General features: G+C 44.0%; 1 protein-coding gene across 5 annotated transcripts in view; it reads right to left on the minus strand.

Moving 5' to 3' along the window:
* HDAC4 (histone deacetylase 4) overlaps positions 1 to 16,742 on the minus strand; it is a 211,375-nt gene that overhangs the window by 29,431 nt on the left and 165,202 nt on the right. For all 5 annotated transcript variants that reach the window (XM_088526970.1, XM_088526972.1, XM_088526969.1 and 2 more), the window contains 5 exons: positions 15,976 to 16,233; positions 14,999 to 15,185; positions 8,722 to 8,855; positions 4,292 to 4,412; positions 599 to 645 (listed from right to left, as the gene is read on the minus strand). In XM_088526970.1, the coding sequence (XP_088383096.1) occupies positions 599 to 645; positions 4,292 to 4,412; positions 8,722 to 8,855; positions 14,999 to 15,185; positions 15,976 to 16,233 (747 nt within the window). The remainder of the gene's footprint in view (positions 1 to 598; positions 646 to 4,291; positions 4,413 to 8,721; positions 8,856 to 14,998; positions 15,186 to 15,975; positions 16,234 to 16,742) is intronic.

Raw genomic sequence — 16,742 nt, forward strand, 5'->3', positions numbered from 1 at the left:
AGACAGCAACTCCCTTGTACTGTGCAACCCGTGAGCCGTTTTATTCTAGGACAGTAACACAGCCCAGACACAACTATGATACCTTACTATTCACAGGAACTTCCCAAATATTATCCCACAATATCGCTATTTTATTAATACATTTTCCACCTGCACTATTAGGCAGGCAGCTCTGAAGTACAAACACTGAAGATGAAACACCTATGCAGCGCGGGCAACATGAAAGCCCATCTTGCTCCCCGCGTCGCTGTGGTGCATTTTTTGTCTTCAGCGGTTGCTTTAAAACGCAGTAATCTCCACGCCGTTAAACATCGCTGCCTGGGAAATGAGTTTTTGCATCCCAAAAGCCAGAGACAAAACACGCCTCTGGATGTCGCGCACATTTCAGGACTCCAGAACGGTTTCAAATCTTTCATGCTGCTTTTGAAGAAACGCACGTGGGGCCGGCGCTGCAACCCTGCACCCCAGACAGACCGTGTTTATGGGTAACATCTGGTTGCAATTACCCGCTTGATGGAATGCAAAGCAACAATTTTTGTTAGCCATGGGACTCGGAGAACAAACAGGACATTATTTACACATTAAAGCAAGTACTCACCCCGACACCGCCACAAGGAAGCCTGACAAACATTGACGTTAGAGAACCTGCAGGAGGAAAAAAATATATATATTAAAAAAATCCAGTAAGTCCTCAGAAAATCAAAGTTCCCCATGTTTGGATCCAATTTTATGGCAATCCTGAAATTTTTCTCAGCAGTTATGGACTTTGGTTTCATTACAATGCCCTAAAAGCCACAAATAACCCAATTATATTTCAGTGCATACATAGCATATATATGCACTTGTTCAAAGCCTTTTGCAGCACTAAAGTCCTCTATAAACTCAATTTTTTTAAAGGTTTATGTGCTGTTCTACATTTCAGGCAACCGTCCTAAGTAATTGAGATGCTACCTATAACTGTTAAGCATGTCTTCCGAGATGAGTACTTGAACCACTTTCAACTGAAGGAGGACTGGAAATCACAAAACAAAACAAATCCCTAATTATCAGTCCCCTACACATTCACTACAGGATTCTGGAGCACATTAGCTTCATAACAGAGGAAAACATTAAGAAATAAACCTGGGTTTATTTCTTAATGGGTTTGCGAAACGTGGAGGAAAAAGTCTCGTTTAGTAACTAGTAAGAAGAGCAGCATCACTTTCCGTGCCCTTATGCCAGCAATATCAGCATGTAGACAGAAATCCACAGGACTGCAAACTGGCGTCAGATGCCTCGCCGACACACACGTTATCCTTCCAACTCCAAGCACAGTTAATGCCTCGGTATTATCAATCTGAGCGCGCTGCCAGATTCGCTCTTCCATTGGATCCACAGGAAAGTTCTCAGATCACCTTGCCTTGCACCTCCTACCACATCTCTCACTCACAATCCACCTCTTATTTCAATATCATTCAAATGACAATTTATGCTTGCTAAATGCAAATTCAAAACAGCCTCATTTGCTGAGGTTTGAATTTGTTCAATAGGTCCCAATGCTTTACGCTACCAAGGAAGGGATGGATTCTGTTTTTCACCCTGAGATTTTAGCAACGCTTCAAGGAGAAGGGTTGTGCAACCTGTGCTGAAAACGGCTGCCTTCAAATCCACCTGATAAAGCCTCATGAAAGACAATCTTTGTGATGCTCAGGTTCCTCTGGGAAAGATAACTTTGATTTTGATGGCAGACTTCTACAGCAGCAAGCAGCTTCTCCCACTTAGTGGGGAGTAGGCACCCTCTCAATAAAGCCTTACACTCAAAAAGGAGGATTTATTATGGGACCAGAGGGATTATATAATACATTCTTCAGAAGAATATCTATTTCGGAAGTGTGAGTATTCAGCTGGGCCACGGTATCTGAGCGAATCGACACCTGCTTACAGTGCTGAGAAATCTGAGCTATTTACTTCCTTCCTGCTTCCTCCTCAAGACCTGCCAAGATGAAGGGACATCCCTGTTACCACTTACAGAAGCTTAAAATGAAACAACCCTTGTTTTCATCTCACGGCTTGACAATTCCTTTTAGGTTGAAATTTCCCATGTTTTTCTTGCTCCTACATCTATCGAAAGAAAAGGGTTTACAGAGATAGCTACTGCATTTCAAGCAGATGACTATGAAGACACTCAGCTCTCTCAGACATACGTTTAAGTGTGTGAGCCTCAGACTTCAAACCCTGCACAGAAGTAGCCTGCTGGCATATTTAAAAGCATCCTGCAAAGCTGTTTTAAACATTTAAGAACTTTTTAAGCCCTCAAACCCTCAAAACAAGTGGATGGGGATGGGGAACCCCATCCACACAAACAACCAAGCTGAGGTTTTTTTCAGGGAGGTTCTCCCAGCAATTAAGAGCTGCTGGAGAACGATGACTACTGGAGATCCCAGGGACTCCACCTCTTGCCTGTGGCTGCAGCCTTGGAAAGCAAACATTTAAAAAAATAGTTGCTAGACTGCATTTTGTGCCATCACTGGAGCCTCAGGTATATTCTCAGCTTAGATCTAGTCTAGACATCTCGAATACGTGAACCTCCAAACTGATTTGTCAGTAATATCGCTCCTCGACAACTTCACCTTCTTTACAAATTACACATAAGAGGCAACTTTTTGTAAATGAATACCCCCCTATATTAGAATTATTTCTCTTCACTAAGAGAATAAACTTGATCCCTACAGGTATCTTAAAATGAGCTATTCAAAGGTATGTGAAGACACAAGAAAACTAGCGAGCTCATGGAAGGTAGAGCAAGAGCTTCTCTTTGCTCAGATTCTCTGTACAAAACAGCAGGAATGGTTCGGCGAAACTGGGCAACCGCAAATGCTCAAACTCATCCAATAAAATTCTTATTTTCCCAAACATATTGCTGGCACCACTGATACAAAGGGAATATGGGAATGGGGTAGCATTGTGAGAAGATCTGACACTTGAATGCATAGGAAACATTCCAGCACCTGGCCCAGCCTGGTAAAACCAAGGAATCAAAAATGCTACAGGACAGTCCAGACCACGTTACGGGCAGTATGATCCACGGAGGAGGCTCAGAACAAATTCCTGATCTTCAGCGCTAGTTCATTAGTCCCAGAAATCTGCAACCAAATCAATCAGTGTGGAGTGCTGCACCTGCAAACGAGCTGGAGACTCCTCTGCACTGCCAGACATGCCTTACGCAAGGCACCGAGTTTTACACTACCAAGGACCTGATGTCATCAGTTACTTAAAGTGCACATATTAATTGCGAGATCACTCTGCCAAAGGTGTCTACCTCTCATTTCTCTAGGTTTTAAAGAGGTGGTAACTTCACCATAAATACAGTGCTAATTACATGTTTAAACAACTGGCTAATAGCTTTCCTCTTTGGGGATCTAATGTACATACTGACTGTGTTGCAAATTCTTTCCAGCTCTTTTGCTGTGACTACTGCAATATGCAAACCATCAAGTTAATCCTCTTTTTATATCATGTAAAGTGAAGCTAATCCCAACATAAACTTTCTCAACTTCTAGATTCCAGAATCTGTCTTGTTCCTGACATCCACATGAGAACTTCCACAAACTGCCCCTCCAACCAATCACCTACTGCTGCTAAAGGGCAAAAAATGAAGGGAGGAGAAAGTGTTGCCATACATACATTTCAGGAAGCTGCTAAAACTCACATGACTTGATTGCTATGGGTGAGGTTGACTTTCTCAACAACTTTCCTCTAGACCATTTGCAAGGAAAACCCTAAGGCAGATACAGACCTGTTTCAGGCAGAGCTAGACCCCAAGATCACATCAAAATTCAACAAGCGCAGGGTGGCCTAACAGGCCTGTGCATCTTACTTGCAGACTACACAGAGCTGACAGCTATTTGTTGATGTCTAGAAAGTTGGTTTTTTGGTACAGCTCCATGTCTTTAGGAGGGTAATTCCGAGGAATGAATAACTGACAAATGTGCAGAGCAGAACATCCAAAGGTATCAAATTATCTCTCCTCATCATAGAGGGTCTTTTCAGATTGTGAAGCCACTAAAGAAAAGCAATTTTAGATAACCAACATTCAGGGATCCCTCCTAAGAACGGGACATGCATCTTGCACTACTCTCAGGCAGGCATTTAAAGTAGGTGGGATGGGTCTTCTTGAGAGCAGTCTAATTTGAGCACAGAAGGAGCCCACCTTTCTGAGCAGTGACACTGAGCACTTGCCAGTGTGGGTGCTGTGGTGGCAGAGTGGACACCTGAGGTCTGGAAGGTGACCCCGTCCCACAGTGAACCATACCTAGAAGCTTCTTGCTGTCCAGTTTCTGCCTGTTCAGAGGGTTTGTGCCGTACAGCAGGGTGTGGGCTTCTGAGTGAACCGTCTGCAGCTCTTCTAGGGTCGCTTTTCTTCCACGGATGCACTGAAAGAGGAAAGGGAAGCGGCAATGAAATCACTGATTGCCACGCACAGCTCGTTTCTCCCTGTGGCCAAAGAAAATCCCACTCTAGGCATATGCAATAAAGCTCGGCTTAACCCACATTACAGAGCTTTTCTTTTTCACATAGCAAATCATAAAGACAGTGAGAAAAAAAAAAAGGCATTCTCTTGTGAAAAATTCATCTTCAGAGAGAGAGATTTTGCTTTAATCCCTTATTCAAAATATTAGCTTGACATATAAAGCCATCCTTGGACCTCTGGAGGTTTATTTTAAACATATTTACCTCTGAGCATTCGCTACATTACACAGGGACTACTTGACTATTTCAGGGACTACTTGACCAACTATAATGGTTGTAAACCATTAGAAAGAGCCTCAATGATTCACTGATGAAAACGCAGCCGTCCAAACCCGCACGCGCTTCCCCATGGTGATTGCTAAGCCAACCTCAAAAATCCTCCCCAAAACGCCGCTCTCCTAAACCAAACCTAGCAATGCAGGGTCCTTTGAAAGCTTTCTGCTCTTCGACTGACCTTGGAAACCCTACATCCTTAAACCCTTTGCTTTCGTTACCTTGTGATGAAGGCTGGGTTGGGCAATGGGAAATACTGCAGCAAACAATCCTGCAACTGCTCCCCCTGCCCTTGCTGCCAGCTGGAGCCGACAAGGGCGACACACTCTCAAGTCAAAGTCCTGGCTCCGCTGAAGCCTACAGCACTGCTTCTACCAAGTCAGGGGGAAACCAACTTCACTTCAGATTTTGCAAATTAGAGACCTTTTTCCTGTTTTTCTCTTAGTGGTCCAGCTTATTCGGGAGGCTTAACTTGAACATGCAAAAGACAGTCCCACATCAGAGCCAACACATCAGCGCACACCTCTGCAGTGTGTTTAAAGGTGCATGGGAAGCCACTTTGTTGAAATCATCCCAGCTGGAAAGAGGTAGAAAATCCGAGCTCGGCCAGAGCGCTTAGGCATCCACTGCTCATAATTTTGCATTTCTATCCTCCAGCCCCGCTTTTCTTTCCTACATGCTCTGCTCCACCAGCGAACACTTCCTGAGGTTGAGGAGGAGGCAAAAACCCGCCAGCCCATTAGAGATGCAATCATCGCAAAAACACTAGACGCAGAAGGGATGGAAATATTTTGGCAAATTCCCCCTGAACATTTCTCCCGTCTTCGTTTTTCATTCCCAGTAAGTCTGCCTCTGTTACCTCTTTTTACATACAGAAATAGCATTTTGTATTTCTTGGCATTACGGGAACAGGCAAAGGGAAGGGCGGCCCTTTCCAATAACCTGCCAGGTCCTCCATGACCATAAACAAATTCAGCTCTGCTGGCCTCAAGAGCTGCTCCCATTTAATGCAGGTGCCCTACAAATGTAGCCAGGCTCTGTGCTCACTAGCAGGGCACAGATGGCACCCGTCCTTCTACACGCTGCCCTTGATTGAAGGGAAGCTACAGATGTTTGGAGAAATTTCAGAAGAAGGCTGACGTTTTAATAGGAGTATATGAATCTTGAGAGACCAGCACCCAGGGCTTGTCCCAACCGTGGCCCTGCCCCGAGGCTCAAAAAGCCACCAAAATTGCTTGTTTTCACAAGAAGCATCTCGGCACCGGCCACTGAAGCTCTTCGGAGCAGAGCAGCATTCGGAGACCTCCCGGTTGGCCGGGCCGGAGCAGGGAGCGATTCCGCCCTCGGAGCAGCCCGAGCGGGACAGGCCGGCCCTGCGGGTCCTCCTTCCGCAGCCGCAGCCACCCCGGGGCTGGGAGCACTGCTCCTTCCAGTGATTGCGGCTTGCTGTTTGGGGGGAAAGAGGGTTTTTTTTAGATTGCCTCAATCAAGATAATTGCTGCTTTAAAGTTCGGGGCATATACTGGAGTAATTGCCGTGTTTTATACCGCTAACTTAATTAAACAAGCAATGCTCTAAACCGCAAGCTGCCATTGCATCTGGACAACCGCTTTCACTCAAAAGGGCTGTTTAACTTGTGCAAGTCTGGCAAACTTTTACCTATCTCGCTGCAAATCCGGTGCATATTTTCCCTGTAGCTGCATATTAAACACTCTTTGGACAACTCCTGCAAATACATATCTGCTTCACTGCGGAAAAACAGGGTAATGTGTTTTTTTCCTGTTCTAAAAATTATTCTTGCCCCTTCTATATTGGTTCTGTCACATTCAGGAGAAATGACAGTAGCTCAGCACTTGTCAGGTCTCAGAGGAGCGTGTCTGTTGCTTGGGTTTATTTCTGAAATTTCAAAGCATTTTTTTTTTTTGGCATGGATGTACAATAAAGTATTTATCTGTTAGCCCATTTGCACAACAGAAGCAAAGAGTGAAAATTTCCAGTTTACAGACAGCCTCAGAATGGTTTGCACTTGCACAGAAAGCAGAACTGCATTTTAGTGCAGCATGCAGTGCTTGCATTCCCGCTGCCCAGCAGCGAAAAGACTGGCTCTGTTCTTCCTGCACGACTCCAATGGAGCCTTGTCTTTCCCACCAGTTTTTATCAGTGTTCAGCCAATACTTACAAATGACAGAACTGAACTACACACATAGACCGCAGCAACTGGACGCTGAAGGAAGCAATGTGAAATACGAGGCTAAGGAAACACTGAAGTTTAAACTGTCCTTTTGCAAATATAAGTGGTAATAAATGCATTAACTCCATAATGACACACCATTTTCACACTAGACCACTCTGAGCTTACTTAAGCAGCGTCTAATGTCTGATGGATAGGACAACACACCTGAAATGCTGAAGATAAAAGAGATTGTGTCCAAATACATTGGTCAGCACATCTAAAATACTCTGAAAATAACCTAGGGTAAAGCAGGAGCTCAGCAGAAAATAGAATACACACACTCGCAAAAGTTCTGATTTCTGTCTTGCGGGTGTTGCTGCTGACTTGCTGCAGTCATAGCAGAGCTACTATTAACTCTTCAAACACCCACCTCTGGAGAAGCAGGGCAAGGTTGGGCCCAGCAAGGCCAGGGGAAAAGTTATGATAAAGAAAAAAAAATAAGCACAGATCTGGAGACACGAGGGAAAAGCAGCAATGAAGAACAGGAGAACGACTGGGTGCCAGGAGAGCGCCTGGCTACCCCAAAAGGGCAGGACGCCCGTCGAAGAGGGAAAGGCAGGGGCTGAGGCAAGAAAGCTGATGTTCTGTATTTAGGGTTATCAGAAAAAGGAAGAGTCGGGCATTTTACCACCTTTCAGAAGGGAAACGGGTAGAAATGAGGCGAATGTCCAAATAACCCCAAGAGCTGTCACGAGAGAAACCCAAAATACCAAATTAAGGAAACAATTCCTATTGCAACAAAACAGCCATTGCTTGGAATCAGACACTGGAGGACTTCACGCTTTGGAGAAGACCATCTCTGACCTAAGTGTAGCAGCTGTAGGAGGCAGTTGGCATTTTGTGATTACGGCTTCTCCTGGAGCTGCGACAATGACAGGGGGTTTGGGTTTCATCAGCATAATCCCAGAATACAATTTAATGGGCCTTTTCAGCCACAAGCAGGTTTAAAACTTCTCCTGGCTCTCTTCAGTGATAAATAAGCCTATATAACAGGAGAACTTTAGCTAATGTCAATGCTGCCACCACGTGGAAAGATTTTCTTATTGCTCAGGAAATATTTCCAGGCAGGCTCTGGTGAAGTTCACACATACGGTACAACTCGGTCTCCTTGGACACTCCGAGAATCAAGGAACAAATATTATCAATTTATCATTACGACCACTAACACTACTACTGATTATCATTAACTATTAGTGCTTATTATTAATCACTCATTTCTGCTTATTTTAGTACCTAAGCTTTTCTTTGCTCTTAGAACATACACATCCAACAAAATTAATGTAAATTGTTTTGATGAAAAGTGCTTAGTAACACCCTTCAACCCTCATTCCTTCTATAATATAACCTTCATTTTAGCTGACTACTACCTAAAAAAGGGTATTGGAGTAAAAACACAACAAAACAAAAAAAAACAAACAAACAACAGAAATACAAACTTGTTGATGGGCATTTTCTCCTACTATGACTGAAGAGAAAAGCTGTAAAAGTTGCAAAGCAGAGCACAGTATAAAAGTTGGAGAGTGGAGGCTTGCACGTCCCGGTGGCAACGGAGCAGCGCAAAAGGCAGGGTTGGAGGACACGTTCGCTTCCAAACCCGGATCCAGGCTCGGAAAAACGCGCTTCGGAAAAGCCTGCGCACAGCTGCTTTTTCCCTTCCTCCACCCTGGAAAACACTTCCTTGCCCTCCTCTCCGGCGGCGCCGTTACCTCGCACTTGCCACGGAGACCTGTCTCCTGGAGCCGGGACCAGATGCTCTGGATTCGCCCCGCGTGTTCCGGGTGGCTGTTTGTGTTTCCACAGGTGCACTGATGTTTCAGCATCAAGGTGTCGTACACGAGGCCTGCAGCAGAGAGGACAGAATTGCTCACGGGGAATGGCAACCATTCTGCCACATACACAGAGGGAAAAAATTAAAAAACAAACAAGCAAAAATCAAGTTTTAACTACGGCGTGCTCTGTTCAACAGAGCACTTGCAGACAAAGGAGACAGGAGTCCCAGACCTACAACAACTTTGAAATCCTGCAGACCATATACACAGCTTCTCTGAAACACAACCAAACTCGTGACGACGGTTCCTTCCGCTAGAAATCTTCAAGAAAATACTGAAATTAGTCACCAGCAACACTGAAGCTATGAGGGTGACAGAAGGAGGTCACAAATGAAAGCCTAAGTATGAGAAGCTGAGTGAAAATAAGTGATCTGAAAAGAGATGGACAGTTACAACTTTTCCACTTTTATAAATGTTGCTAAGGTGATTCTCGGGCTTTGGATTAAAAAAACAAAAGGAATAGGTCACTAGAAGGCACTCCGTTTCATAAAATAGTCCATGCTGAAGCTTTCACACCAGCATTATTTTACAACATATTAATTAAGACTACTTGGGAATAATTATTCAGCACCATCCACGGATATTGAGCAGCATCGCTTTACTTGAACGTGCGAGCCAGGCAGCAACATCTTCCATCATTACCAAATATTTATGGCATGATGACAGGGTAGGAGACCTCAGGTCCTGTTCCGGGGTTGCCTGGGCACATTTTTGGAGTCAAAGTTAGGATTTTTGTAGCCAATAATCCCCTGTACACAACTAGCAGCTTCTCCACAGTTATGCAGTCTTAGTGACAAAATACCTGAGCAAAAGAGATGAGGTAAAATGCTTTAATTTAGTCTTCCCTTCAGCCAAAAGTTCCTGGGAACAGTACAAATTGGGAGGCAGTACAAGGCCGGGGGGAAAAAAGGGTTTCTGGCGAGAAATGTCTGCCTGAGAACACAGAGCAAATTTGTCTATCAAAGGTCCCAAAGAGAGGCCAACACTTTGGAACTGGAGAGGATGTCCCTGGGAAGATATGTGGACACACAGCCTGGAGCTGGGCTCTGTGCTGCTGCTGCACGCACCACGGCGCCCGCTCCGACGCAAGCCGGGCTCGCACCGTTTTCGCCTGCGCAATGGCATGTTCTCCCACCCCAAAGTTGGCTTTCCCCCGCGTGGCAAACTCTTGCACTGACACTTCCAGCTGTTCAGCCTTGGGGGAGGCAGCTGGCAACTCCTCACTTTGCTGTAGGTGAGTGTAAAGGGAGAAGAAAAAACCCACACTGAGTTCTCGGAAGAGAACAGAGCGCCGGTTAAGGGACTGGGTTAGCCAAGGTTCAGTTCAACAAGACTGCGCTATAAAGCTCTGCAAAAGTGTCCCAGGTTTGGTTCCCAGCACACTTTATGAGAAGCTAATGGGCAGAATCAAGCATTACAAACACCATATGAGAAGCAGTAGTTCAGCAGTAAAGGAAACTGCCCAAGAAAACTCCCCTCAAATTTCCATTCATGCTCTTCTAAGTTCAAGCACCCTTAAATCAGTGCAAAGTCTGCCTTTTCCTTTGCTCATGTGCGTTTTCATGAACCCTCAATTTTCAACAAAACCAAGAGATAAATCTTTTATTAGACAGCTGCTCATCAGTCTGGGTGAAACCCTGGCTCTTTCTGTTCGATGCCTTCCATGCACCCTCGAGGACTGCACCCTCCAAGGGCACCAGTGCCTCGACGTGGCAGACAGCCCATCCAGCAGCACAGCACGAACACGCGCACTGTTCTTACCACCGCTCAGCTTTTTTAAAGGTGAGCAACAACACAAGAGCCTAACTGTGAAATCCCGAATTGGAGACATTTTTGCTAACACTGGTCAAAGCACATTTGGCTAAGGAGCTTTCCCTATTTTCTGGGCAACATCTGGTAAGTTAGAAGCCAGCATGAATCAATTAAAGGCAAGTCCAAAATTAAAAATCAGGTTTTTGGATTGACCTTATATTCTTCAGCTGCTCCTTGGTTTTCCTACAGCACCCCAGATTTGCCAGGTATTTCCAGGTTTTCTGGAGAGGTTTTGGTTTCAGATCAGAACTAGGCAGTCAAGATAATTTAGCAGATCTTATTGATACTAGCAAAGACAGTTGTATTTTTAAGGACAGAAGCAGGAAGCTAAATCCTCAGCCACCCAGACCAGCACCTCTACATCAACATCCACAAGAGCTGAAAAATTACGTTTATATTTAAAATTATGTGCACATTTAAATGTTATGCTGATAATAAAGCCTCATTCCAAGACTGTTCAAGTTGGGCAGAAAGACACTAAATGAGTCCAGAAGAGCCAGGAAATGCGGGACACAGAAACACCTCCCTAAAAGATTTGTATAAAATGTGGTATGGTGCGAGTACCTGACAGTAATGTCCGACACACAGACTCCTGTGACATCCCAAACCTGTACAATCTGCATGCCTAGAGCATTCCTCCTGGCCACGAACCTGGGGACCCTCAGGGGTTAAACATAAAGGTTTTTGGCAAAGGGGGTGGTAGGCAGCCTGCACACCCCTATCGGTTACGCTAACGGGAACCTAAGACCGTGGGCATTAAGTAATTTGGTTGAGTGATTCAGTGATAGCAGTAGTGGCTCGATGTTTTTCAGCACTGAAATCATGTATCATTTTTTTAATTTTATTTTTTTTTAAATTAAACCTTGAGAAAGAATGGAGCTGTTCCAAGGTCTTTTCTCTGGTTGGGGACACTCAAAGACACACACAAAGCAAAGCTTTGACAATTTAAGCTTAAAATACTCAACTACATTGGCCATTACGAGTTAAATTAAGTGGTGCTGGAAGCAATACTCCTTAAGACACAAGAACAATCATTTTTAAAGGTCAGCACTAAAGCCTAACCGACTCGCTTTTCTTGGCAGAACAAACATATGATTTGAGGCTCAGATAATTATATTGCTCTGCGCGGGAGAGAATAAATGCCTTCATCGTAAATGAAAAATACTTTAATGCAGAACATCAGAATAATTTGTGGAACCATTTTTTACGGGAGATCAGACTAGATAATTGGAGTTATGCAAATTAACGGCCTAGCCTGAGGAGTCCTATTCAAATGTGTGGAACAGCGTGTGCAGAAATATTCATTAAAGCCAAGAGGGCTACTTGGCGGGCGAGGGCAGGTTGAAGGACTAGCTTTCTTTTCATTTGCTAGTACGAAGGAAAAATTAAGTGTCATGCTGCAGGACATAAAACCGATTGCCTCGAGGATGTCAGGAAGGACACTGCCTTCAGCTTGCAGGCGCAGTCACGCACAGCATATTTGAGAGGTGTGTTGTGCTGTTCTTTTCTTATTATACCTTTCAAGTTGTGGGTAACGGTCACTGCCATAGGAAGATACAGCACACATAAAACAACAGGATTTCAAGCCATGTGGTCCTAACCCCTTCAGAGAACACATTCAGAATATTCTACAGAATATCCTAATGTAAAAGTGAAGAAGAATTCCTTGCGTGTTGGACAACTGACCTCATGACAGCTATACTTGTAGCTAGAGTGATCTTGGTGTGTTTCATTAAGGCCACAAAACAGGGTACCTCCTCACAGACAGATCACAGCAATTCAAGCCTTAATTTCCATGAAACCCAGAGCACATAATTATGATAGAATCAGTCTGAAAAGCAGTCGCCTCTCAGGCGGACTGATTCTCCCTGAGAAAAAGAAGCCTGATGCACTTCGGCACTGCTGGCTTTGAAAAGCAAGCAAGACTTTCATTTCCTGCCCTTCAAAGAACAGTTCAATCCTAGTGATTAAGGCAGAGCATCCACCTCTGAACATGCTATCTGTGATATGCAGGAGACAGCTTCAAGAAGAAAGAGCCCATCTAAGCCGTGCACACATGCTCAACATCTGAAACGTCGGGCGCTCCTTTCTGTGCCTGGTTGCTCCTTTTTTTCTCCAAGCCACCATGAGGAAATAGTGGTGACTATTGATTAATTTAACTACTCCTTCATTCCAGTTGGTGGTATCTAGTAGCTAGGTGTGCCCGAAAGACTTCTGGAGAAGCAAACAGAGATTTCATGGCCTGGGTAGAGAGAGGAATCGAAATGGACTATTTGTTTAAGCATAAAGAAAACCAAAGGGGGAAAAAAATATCCTTCCTGAAAACTTTCTTGCATCCAGTATCCACGAATATGGCAACTGCAGCTTCACTTTCATGCCCTGCATCTTTACTAGCGTCATCCCATGACAAAAAAAGTTTGCCTCCTTGATGGCATCCGTCTCATTCCTTGTCCATTCATACAGCACAAATGTAAAGGACCACACAAAGGAAAACCAATGAAAAGTCAAGCCTCTGAGACTTAGTGGGGGTAAACGATATAAAAAGGATGTTTAACAGGTGAAAGACCCTACACATTCTTCATATCCCTGAACTGGATTAAGTAAATGTCTGGTACTGTATACAAGCAACATGATATTCTGCTTTTTTTACATTAAGCCACCTTTTTTACCCTAATGCCAAGGAAAATAAATCATACATTTTTTAGTAACTTTTCAAAGAAGTGCACTCTTTAAAATCTTATTACTACATTCTTATATAATTTTTAATGAAATTCAGCAGCACATATTTAATTAAAACATATATCCTCTGGTACGAAATGCTATTGTATGGGCAAAGTCTTGCACATGATTGACAAGACAACTTAAATACCAGAGGAAGAGAAGGCAAAAAGAAAAGGAATGAATAATCTCTTAAAGTAGGGCCAGGCTTCCTTCCTTGTTTTCAAAGCATCAAGATTTGGGGCTAAGTGTATCATATGCTCAAATTTCATTTGGTTTGATTGAAAGCCAGGGGCCTGCTTGTCTTTGTATCCTTGGCAAAAGCCAAACTCTAGAATAATCTTGTTCCTTCTGATGCTGCAACCAGTCGTATTAAAAGTTCAGCTCACCAAAAAAAAAAAAAAAAAAATATCAAGATTTAACTATTAACAACAAATATAGACTTGAAGGGCTGACTTTTAAAAATTAGACACTGCTTGTGCTTTTGGAAAGTTGACTGCACATGCTTCCCACTCCGGACCTAACAGCTGAAGAAGAAAGTCATATGTAACATATCATTCTTAATATACCATCAGAGTCTGTAAACAAACCCAACCCACAGCGCTGATTTTAATGATGCAAAAAGTATGGGGTTAAAGTAAGATTAAATGGATAAATCAAAGAGGAACAAAATCTTGACTCTCCCTTATTTAGGGCAACTTTTTTTCCCCTCTCCTCTCCCCAGGGTGCATGCCATATGGCAAAATGTTCATTCATAAAATAGAGCTTGACATTTGAGGAAGAGAAGACTGAAAAAGCAGTGAAGACTAAAATAAGCCTAACGCCCCAACACAGCACTTGAAAAATTGCATGCAATTAACTTTTATCTGTTGCTAAAGCTACTGAAGAGACAGAAAGGATTTGGAGAAGAAAAATGTTGGTCAGAAGGCCTCACTGATTTGAGAAGAACGATTATTCTTCACCTTTGATCTCTGTGCAGAGATTAACACCTTCCTTCCATTGCTGCATTGCACCACATGAGTGCAGCATGCACTATGAGCACAATCATATTTTTAAGATGAAAAATTTGTGCAGGGACTAGAGAAGATGTGAAAAACACAGCCAATAGACACCACAGGTCCGGATGGCCTTAGATCTCCCAGGACCATTTGGCATGGTGTCCTTTCTCAATAACATTGGCCTCTGTTCTCCTCGCATTTAGATCAGCGTTGTTGTAGCATATAACTTAACTTTTTTTTCCTGGAGGAATATACTTAAGCACAATGCTACATTTCCAGATCTTTTCTGGATAGGTTGAAGGGTGCATACCCCTCTGGGGAAAGGCAAGGAAGAAAAACAGCAGATAAAACAATGGAATCTTATCCTGGAACACCGCAGGCTGTTATGGAGTACAAATATAACTGAGATTCAGCACCTATAGATTCAGCACCTACAAAACTGAAGCAGATGGTTTTGTATGGACACAGGGCTAGAGCAGAGCTGCAAATTAGTATACTTCACCTCCTTCCTGTCATTTCTGTACAATCACTGCCTGCTTTCTGAAAGCAAAAAAGAAAAGGATAACATACGGCAAAGCAGTCACCAAAGCCTCACTAATTAGGTGTCCAATGGCCCAAAACGTTACCTGTTGTGAACCTTGGCTTGGTGGGTGGCTCCTGTACGGACATAGGGAAGGTGGCCGAGGCAGGTGAGGACTGTGCCCGGGACAGAGGCCGATGCCCTCCGAAGGAGACCGGCATGCCAGCTGCCTCCAGCGACGCCTGGTAATTTCTCAGCTGGTGAATGCGTTGCTGCTCCAACAGGAGGGCTTGCTGTGGGGAAGAGAAGGGGAAAGGTGCTGAAAGCCTGTGCGGTGCCTCTGTAAAAATGTTTATTAAGGATTTTTAAACATTACATTTGCAGTCTTTGCCTCATTTACCTGCCAAATGAGCACAAACACATGTTATGCAGCACAGACGTGCACACTGCTAGACTGAAAGCAGGCAAATGGCATGACCGCATGGTGCCTCAGCCTTGTGTCTCCAACCTCAACCCTGCTCTGTGATTAGAAGCAGCACTCTCATCTTGCCTCTGCTCTGGTGACTTAGTCCCATTCGTGTGTCACCCCTGCCACCGCACTGGCAATGCAGTACACCGGGTCAGGGCATGGGTCCAGCTGAACTGTACCCCAGGAAGGGCCACATTCCATCTACACCCTAACACGTTTCCATCTATTTACTCACTCTTGAAGACACAGTAACTGAAAAGAAAATACGTTTTTTTCAAGACTGCTTAGTTAGGACTGTGCATCCAGGGTTTGGGAGGAATTAGAGGTATGGCTAATGATGGAAAGAGCCCAACATTAGCAGAATATTATTATTATTATTTTTTTAATATAAGGCAATCGTGTCTTATAAGAATGACAACGGTTCCAATAATGGTACTTATGTTGAATTCCCTCACTCAATATGCTGCAAAACAACTCAACTTCACTGCTAGAGCATACAATACCCTTCTAGCTACTACCACGGTATCATTGTGGCCATGGACATAACTTGACTCTTTCATATTTGTCAGGGGAGAGCAGAGAGGCCCCCCCTTGACAAAGTTAGGAGAGCTCACCTGACGGAAAAGCAGCTCTTGCTCGGCCTGCCTCTGCCCGGGCTCCAGCTCCTGCTGCGGCTCTGCTTCCTCCTCGTCGCTCTCAATGGGCTCCTGCTTCACTTGCACCATGTTGGCCAGCCCCGGGGCCTCCTTCTGGCCTGCGACCCTGTCGCTGTATGGCTCCTCCAGAAGGGCTTGGTGCTCCCGTAATTCTTCTTCTGTCTCCTCAGGGTGGCTTTCATGCTGGCGAGCGGGCTCGTTGGGTTTTGATATGATCTGAAAGCATCCAAGAGGTTAACTGAGAAAGTATAACCCATCTGATTGAAAGCAGACTGTGTTCCCCTCAAAGACTCAGCTCCACGATAGCAAAAACTGTGACTATAGCTCATGAACTACAAAAACAACAGTGCAAGAGGAAGATCAAGTCAACTCCGGCATTAATAGCTATCATAGAAATCCTGTGTCCCAAGTAATGATGCACTTGATTAAAGAAATTATTATCTCTTAGGCCTACACAGCTATGCAGGCTACTCCATTAGCAAATCCACAAGGGAGGTGCACGAGACCCATTTGACAATTAACATCCAGAAAAAGTAAATGCTAGACCAACCTTCTAAAGGTTTTTGCTTTCTTGTTTGTCAAGTTTTTTTTTTTTTTAATTACTCCATAAACTTTGTCTTAAAAAATGAGGCGCCATTATACAGATATCTTTGAAGTTTGTACTCTTTTAACAGCTTAGTTCAGAGGAAATTTAGGACACTGAATTTCAGCACAGAAATAAACTG

This window comes from Tinamus guttatus, unplaced genomic scaffold (assembly GCF_059628265.1).
Source record: "Tinamus guttatus ecotype Peru unplaced genomic scaffold, ASM5962826v1 Tinamus_guttatus_pri_ptg000260l, whole genome shotgun sequence".
Taxonomy (NCBI): Eukaryota; Metazoa; Chordata; class Aves; order Tinamiformes; family Tinamidae; genus Tinamus; species Tinamus guttatus.